General features: G+C 55.1%; 1 protein-coding gene across 4 annotated transcripts in view; it reads left to right on the forward strand.

The window, feature by feature from the left end:
• Man1c1 (mannosidase alpha class 1C member 1) overlaps positions 1 to 7,372 on the forward strand; it is a 125,217-nt gene extending 117,845 nt beyond the window's left edge. For all 4 annotated transcript variants that reach the window (XM_048350545.1, XM_048350546.1, XM_048350547.1 and 1 more), the window contains 4 exons: positions 856 to 1,075; positions 3,540 to 3,712; positions 4,529 to 4,644; positions 5,348 to 7,372. In XM_048350545.1, coding sequence (XP_048206502.1) covers positions 856 to 1,075; positions 3,540 to 3,712; positions 4,529 to 4,644; positions 5,348 to 5,480 — 642 coding nt within the window. In that variant the 3' untranslated portion in view covers positions 5,481 to 7,372. The remainder of the gene's footprint in view (positions 1 to 855; positions 1,076 to 3,539; positions 3,713 to 4,528; positions 4,645 to 5,347) is intronic.
• Positions 7,373 to 16,210: the final 8,838 nt, after the last annotated feature.

Genomic DNA, 16,210 nt, shown 5'->3' on the forward strand with positions numbered 1-16,210 from the left:
CCTGCAGCATCAGCTCCCACTTTGAGGTCTGCTCAGGGAATCACAGAAGGCCTAGCAGGCACCTGTGCCGCCCCGCAGCGGGCTCATGATACAATCTGAGGGTGGAGCAGAAGGAAAGAGGAAAGGCCGAAGCCCAGCGACAGCCTCACAGGTCCTGGCCAGGACCAGGACCCGCTTGCCCATGGTGTCTGGCTCAGCGGCCATGAGCAGCTAGCTCCTCTATCACCTCGGTCTCAGGGCGCCTTGGACTAACAGCAGGGAGTGGGAGCCTACTGCTCACACGCCCAGCACCCTTGAGCCTTCCCTCAGGAGCCCTTCCACTGAACTGAGCTGAGCTGTGGGGCCCTGAGGGGTCTGGTGCCCTGGCGGCCGGGTGACCCGTGACAAACCACTCCACCCCTGGTCTGCAGAGGGCACTAGAGTGCACCTGCATGGCCTGCAGCCGGTGGCCCAGGAGGAAGTAGTGTAAGGAGCAGGCCCCGATACATGCACATTTCCCCCAGTAAGTGCACAGCCACAGAGTGCTGAGCACCATCCTAGCTCAGAGGTAATGGAGGAGGACAAGTCGCTTAAGAGATAGTTTAAGTGGGCCTTAAAACGTAGAAAACTTGCAAGGCTATGTAAGAGCCTCGGACGTGCCCCCCTGGGGCTGCCTATCTGAGCTCTCAGCAGACCCGGGGCCTGTGGCTCCTGGCCACAGGACCTGGGCAAGCAGAGGTCCAGGGGCCTTTTGGTGGGGGAGAGCGGGCTCTGTAAGCTGTCCTGCTGCCGGCTCCAAAGTGTTCCTTTCTTTCCTTCCCTCCCTTCTCTGTTTCCCACTCTTGTCCCTACCTACACCCCCCACCTTGCTCCCAGGCCATAGAGACCTACTTGCTGAATGTCTCTCCTGGGGGGCTGACCTACATTGCTGAGTGGCGAGGGGGGATTCTGGACCACAAGATGGGGCACCTGGCCTGTTTCTCAGGGGGCATGATCTCCCTTGGCGCAGAGGACGCTAAGGAAGAGAAGAGGGCCTACTACCGGGAGCTGGCAGCCCAGATCACCAGGACGTGCCACGAGTCCTACGCCCGCTCAGGTAACCCTGCAGGCCAAAGGAGCGACGATCACGACCGAGGCTAGACACCAGGGAAAACTGGGAAGAGCAGCTGACCAGCGGCGAATTAAGGGTGCAGAGGCCTTAGCGCAGTCTCTCCTAGGGACCTGGGTAGAAGCTAAGGGCCTGTGCTGTCCGGGCACTGATTGTCCCCAAGTTAAAGGGAGGAGTGAGGTCTATGCAGTTCCTGGCACACACATCATCACTGAGCCCCCTAATCCACACAGGGACACGGAGGGTTGGGAAGACTTGACCACAGTCCCATGAGACACAAGAACAGAGGACTTTCAGCCCCAAGGGGCCTGGGCTAGCAACCCCCCTCATCCTGAGTGCTCTGTCCACAAAGTAAAAGTAGCTCTGCCTCCCCCACAGTGCCCCTCCCTGTGAGGGTCTCACTGCCTCCTGGTACCTGTGTCCAGACACACGTGTGCACGCGCACTCTCACACACCCAGGCACGCGCCACAGACGTGTCAGGTGTGGGGTCAGAGTCACATGAACATGAGCCCAACACCTAGATTGACACAGGGCAGAGCTGAGCCCAGAGAGAGACGGTGACTTAGCCAGCCCACTGCATGTGAAAGGCCTAGCCAGGTCCTCTGCAGTCCTTCCCCACCTCCCATACCATGCCCTCAAAAACCCCCACCACACCCATCGTGATCCCAGAAGCCACCACTGCTCCGAACAGAAATCCTAGTCTTGGCCTTAAAGCTTCCTGGCTCCCTGTTGCGCCCACCCCAGTGGCCCTTTTTTCCCCCCAACTGCTCAATGAGAACAATACCACAGACTCCCGGGGTCCCAGGAGAAAGTCCCCCCCCCGCCCCCCCTCGCCAGAGCAGCCCAGCATGTGTCCCTGCGCCTGGAGCTGGTGCTCGGAGCTGTTCCCAGGAAGTCAGATTCTCCATGGGTCCTAAAAGCTGCTTATCCATTTTCTTCTTAGCAGCTTGTTCTGCCAGGACCATAAACAAACAGGGAATCTGAGGAATAATAAAAAGCTTGCTATTTGTCTGGGACAATCAGCCCAGGCCATAAAAGACAGCCGCTTTAATGGAGCATATTGTCCCAGCCAGCCTGACTTGCCCACTGCCGGCTGTGCGGCTGCTCCTGCCCTCACCCCATTAACAACTTGGCAAAATCACTGTTTCCTGCTGGGCCAGCGCTGCCACGCCATTTGAAAAGGATGAGATGGGCCAGAGTTGCTGACTCCTCTTCCAGGAAGCCCTTCGTGGAAGTAGCTCCTCCCAGCCTCCAGGATTCTGGGCCTCATTGGAATGGGGAGGACACATGCAGGAAGAGTTGCTGCAGCTGTGGCGGGAGGGCTAGGGCAGGAGGAGTGGAGGGAGGGAGGCTGCACATGCATCCCCAATTTCAGACCTGGAGCGTTAGCCCCAGAAGGGAGAGGCAGCGACCCAAGCCACGCCTTGCTGTGTCCCCTTGGACATTACTTCTCTAATCCTCAGTTTCCACATGAGAGAGAGAGAGATCTACTCTTAATGAAAATTAAGGAATAAGGGGTTGGAGGCATGGCTCAGGTGGTAGAATGCCAGCCAATGAGCAAAAGCATCAGATACCAAGTTTCTTAAACTAAAAAAAAAAGGAAAGGAAAGAAAGGTAAGGAAGGAGCTATGCATGCTAAGCACCCAGCACAGCACTGGTAATTATAAATGGCAGCTGTGCTCATGGTTATACTCTTGGTCCAACAGAAAGCAAAAAGTTCTAGTTTACATCTTTTAAAGATCTAATGTCTCAAAACACACAGGGGATGGCTCCCCAGTCTTGGTCTTCCCAGACCATACATTCAGATTCTGATGTCAAAAAATACCAAGTCAGGGCTGGGGATATGGCCTAGTGGCAAGAGCACTTGCCTCGTATGCTTGAAGCCCTGGGTTCGATTCCCCAGCACCACATATACAGAAAATGGCCAGAAGTGACGCTGTGGCTCAAGTGGCAGAGTGCTAGCCTTGAGCAAAAGGAAGCCAGGGACAGTGCTCAGGCCTTGAGTTCACAGCCTAGGACTGGCCAAAAAAAAAAAAAAAATACCAAGTCAAGCTGGGCACACCTGTAATCCTAGCTACTCAGGAGGCTGAGATCTGAGGATCGTGGTTCCAGCCAGCCCAGGCAGCAAAGTCCATGTGACCCTTATCTTCAATTAACCACCAAAAAGCTAAACATGGAGGTGTGATTCAAGTGTTAGAGTGCCAGCCCTGAGCAAAAAAAGCTAAAGGACAGTGCCAAGGTCCTGAGTTCACACACACAAAAGTAAACTTCAAAACTTGTAAGGCCTCAAAAGTTTTGTCCAGGCCTAACCAGGAAGCTGTGTGTCTCCCCGGCAGTCAGCCCCATGCTGGAGCCCATGGGGGCTTCTAGACCTCCAGAGTCCTCCTGGGTCACCTGACCTGAAAACAGATGGCAGGGTCTGACCCACGCCCCTGTTGACACTTCCCACAGACACCAAGCTTGGGCCTGAGGCCTTCTGGTTCAACTCCGGGAGGGAAGCGGTGGCCACCCAGCTGAGCGAGAGCTACTACATCCTGCGGCCCGAGGTGGTGGAGAGCTACATGTACCTGTGGCGCCAGACGCACGACCCCATCTACAGGGAGTGGGGCTGGGAGGTGGTGATGGTGAGTGGCCGGGGCCGGGGCCGGGGTGGCGGGCGACCCTGAGGAATCACCATCGGGGCGGCAGCGCCACTGCTCAGACACCAAGAGGAAAGCGGTCCAGGCTGCCCCTGGTGAGGGTCAGGGTTCCGAGGGTCAGTGGGCTGCATGCCCCGGGGCCTCCAAGCCCAGCAGCAGCCTAGAATACCCCCTGGCTGCCCTGCCCCGGCCCCGAAGGCCATGCCTTCACCAGGACAGGGCCCGCTGCCAGGCTAGCAGCTCTCTGCCCTGTGGCCACAGCCTGCCCTGTCCCAAGTCCTAACTGCTAGCGTAGAAGACCCACCTCCTCCCTGGCTAGGTGTCTAAGGTCAGCCAAGGATTCCAGAAGTTTCCTTGATAGGTGCTGGGCCTTCCCTGTGCCAACCCCCATGCCGGCTCCCGGGCTGACAAGGCACCGCCTACTCTCAAGATAGGCTGTCCTGGGGGACCTGTGCAGGCAGCCAGGGGCCTACTCCGTGTGGGAGCCTGGTTTATGGGGGCTGTGTCTGTACAATCGACAGTAGCCCGGGTGCCTCTCGCCTAGGGACCAGGAAATCTCTGGAGACTTCCGAGGGTTCCCCAGACCCAAACCATGCACATCACCAGTGGCCCTCCCAGGCCTCGTCCACCCTGTGGGCCCTCTGTGTCAGGCCAGAAGGGCCCGGAAGTCTCCACCGGGCAGCAGCAGAGCTCAGTGGGGAGGAGGCAGCATGGTGGTACCCACGGACCGTCTCCAGCGGGTGACTGCCATGCACCGTGGGGCCCCCTCCTTCCCGTACTGAGCCTGCTCCTCTCCCTCAGGCCTTGGAGAAATACTGCCGGACAGAAGGTGGGTTCTCGGGGATTCAGGATGTGTACAGCAGCAACCCCAACCATGACAACAAGCAGCAGAGCTTCTTCCTGGCAGAGACACTCAAGTGAGTTGGGGTGCAGTCAGTGTTCTCCCTAGAGAGCGTGTGGCTCCTGCTGGGGGCAAGAGGGGTGGGCCAGCATCCCCCCCCCCCCCAACAGCCAGGTGCAAAGCCATAGGGAAGGAGCCCAGGTGGAGATAGATGGCTGGACTGGGCTCCCTCAGAGAACCCGCCGGGCCCGAAGCAGCCCCGAGGCTCCTCTGTGAGGGACAGTTACTGAGTTCTTAGAAGCCGTCCCCCCCTGTGAACTGGGGGTAACCATGACGATGACGACACGGGTCACTGCGACAGCCGCCCCCTCCCTTCCCCACCCCCTAGGCTCTGCAGTGTTGCTGCTGTACCACTCTCACGCCTTCTTGAGGTGGGGTTAGGACCCCCTTCCCCGCTCTTCTCCAGAGTGGTCCCCTGTCCTTTATTCCCTGGTGTAGCCAGTTCCTTCCAGCGGACCCTCCACGCTGGAAGCCGGTGTCAGCAGCCACCAGCTCTGCTAGTCAGTGGCCTGGCACGACGTGGCAGGGCTCAGAGCAGGGTGGTGAGGGGCTGGGGAGGCCCAGCGCTGAGCCTCACAGAGGCGGGCACTCGACGAAGGCTCAGCACCCGCATAGTCATCCACGGTCCTCCCCGGGGACCAGGCCCCTGAGCAGGCGTGGGGGTCTCCAATCCCCCGGGGCACTGACCACATGCCTTGTCCCCGCCCCGCTGCACACAGATACCTGTATCTTCTGTTCTCGGAAGATGACATGCTCTCGCTGGAGGACTGGGTGTTCAACACCGAGGCGCACCCACTTCCTGTGAACCACTCGGACAGCTCGGGCAGCTCGGGCCCTGTGCCCCGGCACTGACCTGCCGCCCACGCCGCCCCGGCACCTCAGGGATGCCTTGCCTTCTCGGGGTTCAGATCTGTTTCCAGAGACCCCACCCTGGGCAGACCCTGGGCTGATATGTGGGACCAGCAACTTCTTTTCCTCTGTGAGGAGACAGGACCTGGGGACTCGCGAGCCCAGGCAGGGCCCTGGCCCACATTCCTTTCTACAGAGAATTTCTACAGATGTACTCGCCACTGCAGGGCCAAAGGACCAGAGTCACATCTCCACCCTGTGCGTTGTCCACCTCCTTCCCCATTTGGGAGCTTTGTTTTGCTTGATTTTGCTTTTGTTTTGCTTTTCCTTTACAATTATGCTTTACTATAATTACATAGATTCCAAAATCGTTTTGTTTGAAACAATGTCATCCTGATGAAGGAAACCTCAAAACATTTGCACAGAAAGCCTTGACCTCACACCTCTCTCTGTTTTTAATGCCTTCTGCCCAGCATTTCCTCTGTGTTCAACCATGTTGCTACCCCGTGCTTTCAGCAAGGGGCCCTTTGACTTGGGCCCAAGTGGTACAGATCACTAGCTATATTCCCATTGTTGTCCTGGGAAATGATGTGAACTAGAATAAAGGAGTTTATTGAATAAGGAATCAGATTGGGCTCATTGCACATCAGTGGCTCCTGGGCAAACCAGCACGCCATCCTCAGAAAGAACAACCAGCCAGCCACAGATTGAGCTATCATTTAGTAAAGATTCCAGCTTCTCTTATCTTCCCTTAAATTGGTTCTGACATATTCAGGAAGTGGGAGGCCAATCCTATTGATGGGCTTGGATATTTATACTCAGACCGAGGCTTGGAGAAAACCCAGAGAGGAGCAACAATTTACCTTCAGTCACACAGCCAGGAAAAGGCCCAGCTGGGCCTCACCCAGCCGGTGCTTAGTGAACATCAGCCATAGTCCACGTGCTGAGGTCAAGATCAGAGGCCGCAAGAGAGCAAGCAGCCTTAAGCCCTGCCGCCAGGGGAGTCAGCAGCCAGGTGCCCCAGAGAAATGAAGGGACAGCTTGTCTTGGGCAGGGCTGTAAAGGATTCGGGCCAGGCTGAGCTACCAATGGCTCAGGGTTGAACAAAGGCCTCTGGGACGGGTGGCTTTCCAGCCTAGACCCCCTTTCCACCTGCCCCGCACCCACCACAGCTGCCCTGCGAGAGGCCCCAACCCGGAAGCCACATGGGGCGGAGGGGAGGGGGGGAAGGGAGGGAAGGAGGTGGTGCCCCCTCCCTCCCCACCACACTCTGCAGTCCATCTGTGGCAGGCCCTCCCCGGGGCTCGGCCACTTCATCTTGGCTCCGTTCATAAACTCAGGTGGTTTTTGGAGTGCTGGAGCCCTGGGCCAGGTGACCTAGCTTTAATTCCCTGCTGTGTGACCCCTGACCCATCACCTTGCCCCTCTGTGCTCTCCTTTTGCATCAAACACAACTTCCACCTCTCCAGGTTTCTGTGGGAGTAAGTGGGATGCTCCCAGCTCCCTGGGGTGGGGGGAGGCAGGCAGTGCCACCTCCTGACTCCAGAGTCTCGGGCTCCCACGGGACCTCGGGCAGAGCTGTGCTGTACAGCCCTGGCATTCAGTGAACAAGCCACATGCTCCTGCGGTCCAGCGTACACGCGGAGAAAGCAAAAGGGAAGACTCGCTGCACCCACGCGGGAAGACCGGCAGGAAGGAAAGCCGTTCATCCTACTCTTCGGAATGAATACTGTTATATTTTCTTCTAGACCTTTTTCTATGAATATATAGAATATATATTTTGCAAACATGGTATCATCCTATGCATACTGTTTTCTTATAATCTGCTTTTGCACTTAACTATGTATTGTGAACTTCCTTTCCATGTCAACAAATACACACGCCTGTCACCACTGCCTGGTTGTGTGGCGTTCCTCTGTGTGCTGGACGTGCTGGGCGGTCTCACTGCTTGGCATTTGGGTCTGTGGCGTGCGGGATCTTGGTTACAGATAATAGAAACAAGTTCTGTTACGGGTGAATGAGGGAGGTGGGGGAGGGAGGGAAGGCCTCTGGGAATCTCAGCCCTCTGGGAGGAACAGGAAGAGGGCCCAGGAAGAGTTCCCTGTCCACCCTGGTCCCGTTGTTTCCCTCCACTCCCCGATTCCTGCGGCCCCAGGCGCCCAGCTGTGCCCCCACCCCGTCCTCACCCTACTGCTGGGAGCACCTTGTAAGAATGGCTGCTTGAAAATTCATCCTTCAGGAGGCCCACCCTTGTGGTCGCTTAACCCCACACTGGGTACAAGAAGAAGGAAGGCCCAGGCAGCATTCAAGGGCCAATCACTCGGGCAGGGAGCAGATGGGAGAGAGCTTTGCAGTGCAGGCCCCAGGCCCCGTCCCGCCAGCCCCAGCGTGGACAGGTCTGGCTACCGGGTCACCAGAGCCTTGGTCCCCCTCACACGGGCTCTCTCTTCACCATGGCCGGCCGCTTCCTTCCCTGCTCAGCCCTGTCCAAGCCTCCCTCACAACCCCTCTCAGCACCCACACCATTAAATTCGTTTGCTCAGGCTGCCTCGAGCACTGGGGAGAAAAGGCAAAGCGGCAGGTGTGCCTGGGCGGTGTGGTTTGCCCTGGGGCGGTGGACCAAGCCGCAGGCGAGTGGGCTCCCCCAGCCTTCCCCGTGACCCCACTGTTGACGGTGTGGGCCGGCCTGCAAGGCCCGCCTCGTGCTGCGGGAGGGGGCCGGGTGGGAGGAGAGGCCGTTTCTCACAGCTGGAAATATCTGTTTGGCGTCCTATATTTGGAGCGGTATTTTGATCCCGCTCAGTCTGTCCCTGAAGTCAGCGTTTCAGACTTCAACATGCACACCAATCACTGGGGACCTTGTTAACATGCAGGTGCACAGTCAGAGGGGTTACATGGAGCCCCAGATTCTGCCTCTAATGACTTCCCAGGAGACACTGAGGCTGGAGGACCCAGGACCCCCTTGTTTTCCACCCTTGTGACCCTGGAACTGTAACCCAGGGTGGTGGAGGGGTTTGGGTGGCCGGGCAGCATCCAGCGGGACCTGGGCTGCAGAGGGACCTATCCTGATGGCCTGTCCCTCTGACAGCAGGCAGGAGAGAGCAGAGTTGTCCAAGTAGGGGCCACCAGTGGGCGTGAAGCACTTCACATGTGGCAGGTTGTGACTGAGGAACTTTTTAATTCTATTTGAATAACCTAATTGGTTACCAGCTGCCAATTGGGTCCCGTAGAATCTGAACTTAGAAAGTGAGTACTCAGCCCGGGCCCCACAAACCCCTCCCCTGCTTGCATCATTGCAAAAATAATTGTAGCACAAACCATATTGTTTGGGGAACTCCAGGGTTCCCTTGAACATGCCTGGTTATTGTTAGCTTCATTCCAGCCTCCCTGACTGCCTTCCATACCAGCCACTGCGTTTGTTGTGTGCTGGTTTACCTTGCGGTAAATCTGCAGATGGGCTGACATGGGACACGGGAGCCACAACACAGGGCTGGCACCACCTGCGAGTCCAGGCGGAGCTGCCCTCCGCCCTGCCCTGCCCTTTCCCGGTGCTGTGTGGCCCTGGGTAAGCCCTTAACCTCTCTCAGCTCTGTTTCTCCATCAGGAAAAATTAAAACCTGCTGTCTAGGGTGAATGGAATTCCCTCCACCCGGGTAGACACATCGCATAGAATACCGATGGTGGTAATTGTTCCTACATGAACTTTGTAAATGTGAACCAAAACTGCTGTCAGAAATGTCTCCTTTTTAAAAAAACAAAACGCTTGGAAACTTGGAGGAAACTGAATCAGCCAGGCCCAGGAGACAGAGCAGACTCTCAAAGCAATAAATCTGAATGCTTTCTGTGCTTTGCAGTGAGCGGGATTTGCAAGTAGTCCTGAGTGTGGAAATTGGGATGGAGATTTGTTGACTGTCCAGAGCACCTGTGGCCTCGGGGTGCAGGGGCAGGGCGGGGCCAGGGGGAGGGGGGGAGAATTTGCCGGTGCCTCTTTCCGGGTGGTGCTGGAAGTCCAGGTTAATTTTCTTCTCTGCAGAGTCCCTGAAAATTCTTTATTCTGCTAAGAGGCAGGAAAAGATGGCACCCACTCACCAAGGAGGGAAATGAAGCTAAAGAGGTTTTGTGTGTGTGTGTGTGCACACGTACACGCGCGTGTGTGCGCCAGTACTGAGATTTGAACCCAGAGCCTCACGCTCTTGCTTAGCTTTTTCACTCAAGGCAGGTCCTCTACCACTTGAGCCACAGCTCCAGTTCTGGCTTGTTGGTGGTTAATTGGAGAAAAGAGTCTTAAGGACTTTTCTGCCCAGGCTGGCTTCAAACTGCAGTCCTCAGATCTCAGCCTCCTGAGCAGCTAGGATGACAGGCTTGAGCCACCAGCTCCCAGCCAGGTCAAAGGGGTTTGCTCAGATGAACAGCTGTTCCTAGCTTCTCGTGGCCTCCGTGGAGACCCACAGGGGTCTCCCTACCATTCCCCAGGCCCTCATTTCCCCACCATCATGTAAATGGCTCAAGTCAGGGTGGCCCTTAACCCATTCAGAGCTTAGGCTATTGTCCTAGCAAAATAAGTGTCCTGTCCTTTCTGAGGAGTGCTCCTGTTGTGACAATGGACATCCCATCCCCCTCCTTCAGTGAAATCAACAGTAACTCTGAAATTACTCTCCCTCTACTCTTTCCTTCAGACAAGTGAGGCGTAGTGCTGGCTTGGTGCTACACACCTATTTCCAGGTGCATGAGAGGTGGAGGTAGGAGGCAGGGTAAGTGAGTGATAACAGTGTCATCTGTATGTAGCTCAAATAGTAGGTTGCTTGCTTAGCAAGCACAAGACCTTGAGTTAAAACCCTAGCACTTCAAAATAGTAAATAGCCAGGCACCAGTGGCTCACACCTGTAATCCTAGCTACCTGGGAGGCTGAGAGCTGCACTTTTCTGGGGTCCTGGGCTTTTGCCATTAGTCACATGGTTGCCCACTTGCAGTCACCAAGTGGCCCTGACACTATACCTGTCCAAAGACGAGACGACCACTGGCAAGTCACCAGCAGCCCAGACCGCTGCTGCACTGTCTCTCTAGGGACATGGTGCTCCGCCCGGAGCACCATGGACCCCACCTGGCAGAGAAAGCTTGCTGCCTGCTCTCGGACCTTGCCCGCTCCCTGGTAAGTCCCTCTGGACACCCAGATCCCTTCCAGTGAGGAACAATTGAAATACCTCCCAACCCCTCATGCTCCCCCTCTCCATCCCTGTCACCTTTGTCCCCAGGGCTCAGCCTGTCCTTGACTTCCTTGACTTCTTTCTCCATGGCTCCAGGAGTTCCAGCCAGTCCTGTTTCTCCTGGTGTGCTGTGCAGGGGGGGGCGGGGGGGCCGTGGGGGTTGCATACGTGCTCATCAGTCCTGGAGTCTACACTCAGGCCTGAGCACTGTCCCTGAGCTGCTTCTACTCAAGGCTAGCACTCTACCACTTGAGCCACAGCGCCACTTCCAGGTTTTTCTGTGTATGTGGAATCGAACCCAGGGCCTCATGCATGCGAGGCAAGCGCTCTACCACTAGGCTACATTCCCAGCCCCACTAAGCCCTTCTCTACTCCTTTGAGACCAGAACTCTGATGTGTCAGCTGAGTGCACTTCCCTCCCTTCCTCTTTCAAGTGACCAGCAAAGCCTGTCCCAGTTTGAACTTTCTCACGCCCTGGGCACCCGAGGGTCCTGTGTGTGGCTGGGTGGCTCCGCACTCTGCCCTGTTCCCACCTGGGCCTGGATGTAACTAGAATGGTAAGCCGGGAGGCACCTTATCTGGGACAATGAGTCCAGCGCCATCTGCCTGGCCAGATGAACGGCTGGAAGGTCCCCATATGTCAGCATTAGGTTTGGAATTCAGCAGTCTTTACGTTTTCAAATCTCCGAGTCCTGAGTACTGAATGGATTTAAACATTCAATACCCAGCACCCCAAAAGCCTCAGCTAGTTCTCACTCCTGTCCAGTGATTCTCACTCCTGACTCGGGAGCTTGTGAACATGGCCCAACTGCCCCCAACAAACAGGATGAGAGTAGGGGCACTGGTCTCAAAGGCTCCAGGCAGCTGGTAGGCAGCTGAGCTGGACAGGCCAGAACACAGTGTCCACTGGGGACACCTCTGGGCACCTGGATTCTTCCCACAGAGGAGCAATTAACACATCTCCCCACCCAAGCCAGGCGCCCGTGGCTCACACCTATTTGCCTAGCTACACAGGAGTCTAAGATCTGAGGATTGCAGTTGAAGCTAATTTGGGCAGGAAAGTCTGTGAGACTTTTGCCTCCAATTAAGCCCAAAGTGGAGCTGTGGCTCAATTGGTAGAATGCTAGCCATGAGCAGAAGAGCTCATGGACAGCAAGCACCCAGGCCCTGAGTTCAAACCCCCGAACCAGCATCAAACAACAATAACTACAAAAACTTACACACACACACACACACACACACACACACACACACACACACAAAACCTCCCATCCAGGGAAGCCTAGACATGATTTCTTCACCCCAGGAAACAAATCTCTCTCCCTGGCTGGACAGTTCAAGAGCCAAGCCAAGCCTGTCTAAGCCTCTAAATCTAATCTACTTCCTGACTCATCACAGCCTGTGAATCCAGCCAAAGCCCCTCCATGCCCCCAAGGCTCAGCCGCATCTGCGGCCCCTCGGGCCAAAGGCCGTGCTTCCTCTCCCTCCTCCCATGATCTCATTGAATCCTGTGGCTCTAAATATCATTCCCAGGCTGACAGCTTCCAGAGTTATAGCCCAGGCTCCACCATGCCTGTAGCTCACAGCTCCAGACTCATATACACAGTGCTCCCTGACAGCACTGAGGGGTCCCCATGTCCTGATGTCCCCTATCTGGACATCAAAGATGGCTCAACCACGCAGAGCCCTCCAGCCTTCCTCCTCCAGCACCAGAGGCTCAAGCCCAGAGCGGATGCTTCATTCCTTTCCCACCCACCTCCAGCCTAACAGCAGTTCCCATTCTTCTCCAGCAGATTCCCGGCCTCTTCCAGCGCAGGCCATGTCCCACCTCCGAGCCTGTCCAGCCCGGTCTGCCCCTTTGCTCTCAGAAACACACCAAGCACCAAGCAACCTTGCTGGGTTATATCGTTCCTATGCCACCAAAACCCACGCCTTTAAATTGTGCAATTGATGTTTTTATAGAATATTCAGAGTTGTGTAATCCTTATCATAAGCTAATTTTAGAATATTCAGAAAGAAAATTTGTACCCATTAGCAACCGCTCCCTTTCCCATTCGTGCTCCTGGCAACCATTCATCCACTTTCCATCTCCATGGATTTGTTCATTCTGGATATCTCGGAGGAATGGAATTTTTGTGCCTGGCTGCGTTTACTCAGCATAACATTTTAAGATAACACCATGTTGTAGTATTATCCGAAAAACATCCACTGCCTGGCTATTCCACACAGCATTTGCTCACCCACTAAGGGGAGCCAGGGCTGTTTCTGTTTTCTGGCTGTTCGAAATGTCTTTTTAAAAAGTCACAGCCAGGGCTGGGAATATGGCCTAGTGGTAGAGTGCTTGCCTCGTATACATGAAGCCTCAGGTTCGATTCCCCAGCACCACATATACAGAAAAAGCCAGAAGTGGCGCTGTGGCTCAAGTGGTAGAGTGCTAGCTTTGAGCAAAAGGAAGCCAGGGACAGTGCTCAGGCCCTAAGTTCAAGCCCCAGGACTGGCAAAAAAAAAAAAAAAAGATTATGTCTTGGAAACGGATGGGCCTAGAACAAGTCATGTTAATTGAGTAAGTCAAGCTCGGAGAGACAAATGGTGCATGTTTTCTCTCATATGTAAATCCACAAAAAGTATAACTGAACATCATAAATGACACAGGGATCTAGACAGTCACATACAGACCAAAGAAGGATGCTCTTAGGGGACGAACCCAAGGGCATGGCTTCTCCGAACGTTGAAAATACTATTTATTGAAATAAACTCCAGGAATGGAAACATGAGGGAGTTTTTATTGTTATTGGTGGTGGTGGTTTGTTGTTGTTTTTCTTTTGGGGGAGGAAAGGGAACACAGGGAGAGGAAGGGTGAACAAATGCAATCATGGTATTCAGTATACACTATGTAGAAAATGACCTATGTGAAACTTGTGGCCAGGGAATAGGGGGAGAAACTGGTGGAAAGCAAAGGAAGAGGTGAGGGGGCTGGGAATGTGGCCTAGTGGTAAAGTGCTCGTCTCGTATACATGAAGCCCTGGGTTTGCTTCCTCAGCACCACATATATATAGAAAAAGCTGGAAGAGGCACTGTGGCTCAAGTGGTAGAGTGCTAGCCTTGAGCAAAAAGAAGCCAGGGACAGTGCTCAGGCCCTGAGTTCAAGCCCCAGGACTGGCAACAAAAACAAAACCAAACAAAGGAAGAGGTGACATTGTCCCAGAAAATAATAGCTCATTACCTGACTCATGAAACAATGATCCCTCTGTACAGCACCTTAATAATAACAGTAAAATTATATATTTATTTATTTAAAATCATGTTATACGTGCAATGCCTTGTTGAATGGCTTTATATCATATAAAGAATTTGTGTCCGTGGCCTACAAGATTCCTACAGAGCTGGCATGATCATCCCGATACTGAGAAGCAGAGGTCAAGAAGATGGCAGTTTGAGGCCAACCCAGGTGAAAAAGTTAGTCAGTAGTGAGACACCACCCCCCCTCCATCTCAATACACAAGATAGATGGGGGGAGGGGGAGTGTGGAGGGGAAGACTCTGTGTCAAGCATAGGTAAATAGATGGAGGCCCTGGACAAAACATTAAAACTTACTGATCTGGGACCATTTGCCTAGCAAGTGCGAGGTCCTGGGTTCAAACCTAAGCACTACCAAGAAGTAGAAAACACAAAATTTCCCAGAGCCAGTGTGGTTTGAACACTATAAAACATACACCTTTATGGAGACTCCATATGATGCTCCACAATTTTATGCCATTAAAGAAAAAATTAAGGAAAATAATAATTGTAATAAAAACTCACAACCCAATGGCCCCCTTTCCTTGTCCCGGCCTTCTGAAGTGTTAGAGCTGGAGTGGAGTAGCAGCACCCTCTTCAGGAGAAAGGCCTTCCCTGCAGCAGAAAAGATACTGCTGGAAGGCCGGGGAAGGTGGATGTGTGAGAGAGACAGACACACAGATGGATGCAGGTGGGGAGGCACTGCGGTGAGGCTAGGGTTGAGGCAGGGACCCCACCCTGCTTAACGTAGCAGTAGATAAGTCAGCTCCTCCACCATGTTCCTCCCCAGCTTTGAGACACCCTGTTGACGTGCATCTCCAACCCTCTGTACTGGACAGCAGAGACTAGTGGGTTTTCTGTGTCTTTCATAAAAGGCAAGCATGATACATAAAAGTACTCTGGCAAAGAAAACTCCCCAGGTTTATTCTCTTGAGGTGAGGCCAGGCCATGCATAGCTCATCCATCTTCCCTCCTAACCTGCTTTGTGCTGCCTTAGTTCTGCCTCCTGCTAAAATGGAATCTAGCTTTCTAATAGCATCTGGTGTATGAAGGGCGTCCCCAAACATTAGTGGTAATGAGTTGGAAGTGGCACAGTTGGCAGCCTTGGGACAGCAACACCAGATGTCAGGCCCTCCCAAGTGTCCCTCTGAGGACACACTGCAGTCAGAGCACAGGCCAGGAGCTGGGCCAGGCCACAGCTCTGGAAGGTCCAGGAAGGCACGCATCCAATTCTATGGAGTGCCAGGTCCTGTGTGGGCCCTTCTTGCGTGGCACTGTTGTAATTGAGGGGTACAAGGACAGAAGCAGCAGTATAGAGCAGTCCCCTATCCCCGACTTAGTGAGGCTGGTTACACAACCCCCCCCCCCCGCCCTGTTAACCCTGAGAGGGAGGATGGCAGCCCTGTCCCCAACAGCCGGAGTTGCCAGAGCTCAGGCTTTTGATTTTAAAAGAAGCAAGCAAGCCTCTCCCCACCAAATGGCCTTAGAACAAAATGAGAGAATCAAGGCCTGGCACAAAGTAGGGGCCTGGAAACCATGAGATCTTCTGACTTCCCAAACCCAGTAGGTACGTGCCCATGTGCTGGGGGTGCTGGTCATCTCCAAAGGACGCAGCTTGCTCCCCGGGGCTGAGTCTTTGTCTAGAGGCTTCACAACGCCCCTCCCTGCTCCCCGGCCAGAACTGACGGAAGAAAGCCTGGCAGGAGCCATGGTTCCTGGGGATTGACAGATGGGGAAATATTTTCTCCAACTCGGCCCGCCTCCCTGCCCAAGGCCCTGATCCAAGCCTGCGCCAGGCGGACCCAGCGGAGGGCCGCGGCAGCCCAGCCCCGAGGGCCTCCTGTGGCTGCCCGGTCCACAGCAGGGAATCCGGGCCATGCCTTGTGGAGGCCGCAAGGCTTCCAGGCCAGCTGGCGGGAGTGAAATTGGAAACTCCAGTGATTCCTCAGAGGAGGGAGCCGACTCCTAGTTCTAGATGCCCGGGACGCTGCAAAGCAGGCGGGTGAGGACGCCGGCGGCGCCCGGCCCGGCCTCCCTCCCTCCGGACCAAGGCCCTGGGGGCTCCGCCGAACGCAGGTCCCCACCTCCGCTAGCCTCGGCTCCGCCCCTGCAGGTCCCACCTCCGTTAGCCCCGGCCACGCCCCTGCAGGTCCCACCTCCGCTAGCCCCGCCCCTGCAGGTCCCACCTCCGCTAGTCCCAGCCCCGCCCCTGCAGGTCCCACCTCCGCTAGCCCTGGCCCCGCCCCTGCAGGT

Source organism: Perognathus longimembris, chromosome 7, assembly GCF_023159225.1.
Source record: "Perognathus longimembris pacificus isolate PPM17 chromosome 7, ASM2315922v1, whole genome shotgun sequence".
NCBI classification, from domain to species: domain Eukaryota; kingdom Metazoa; phylum Chordata; class Mammalia; order Rodentia; family Heteromyidae; genus Perognathus; species Perognathus longimembris.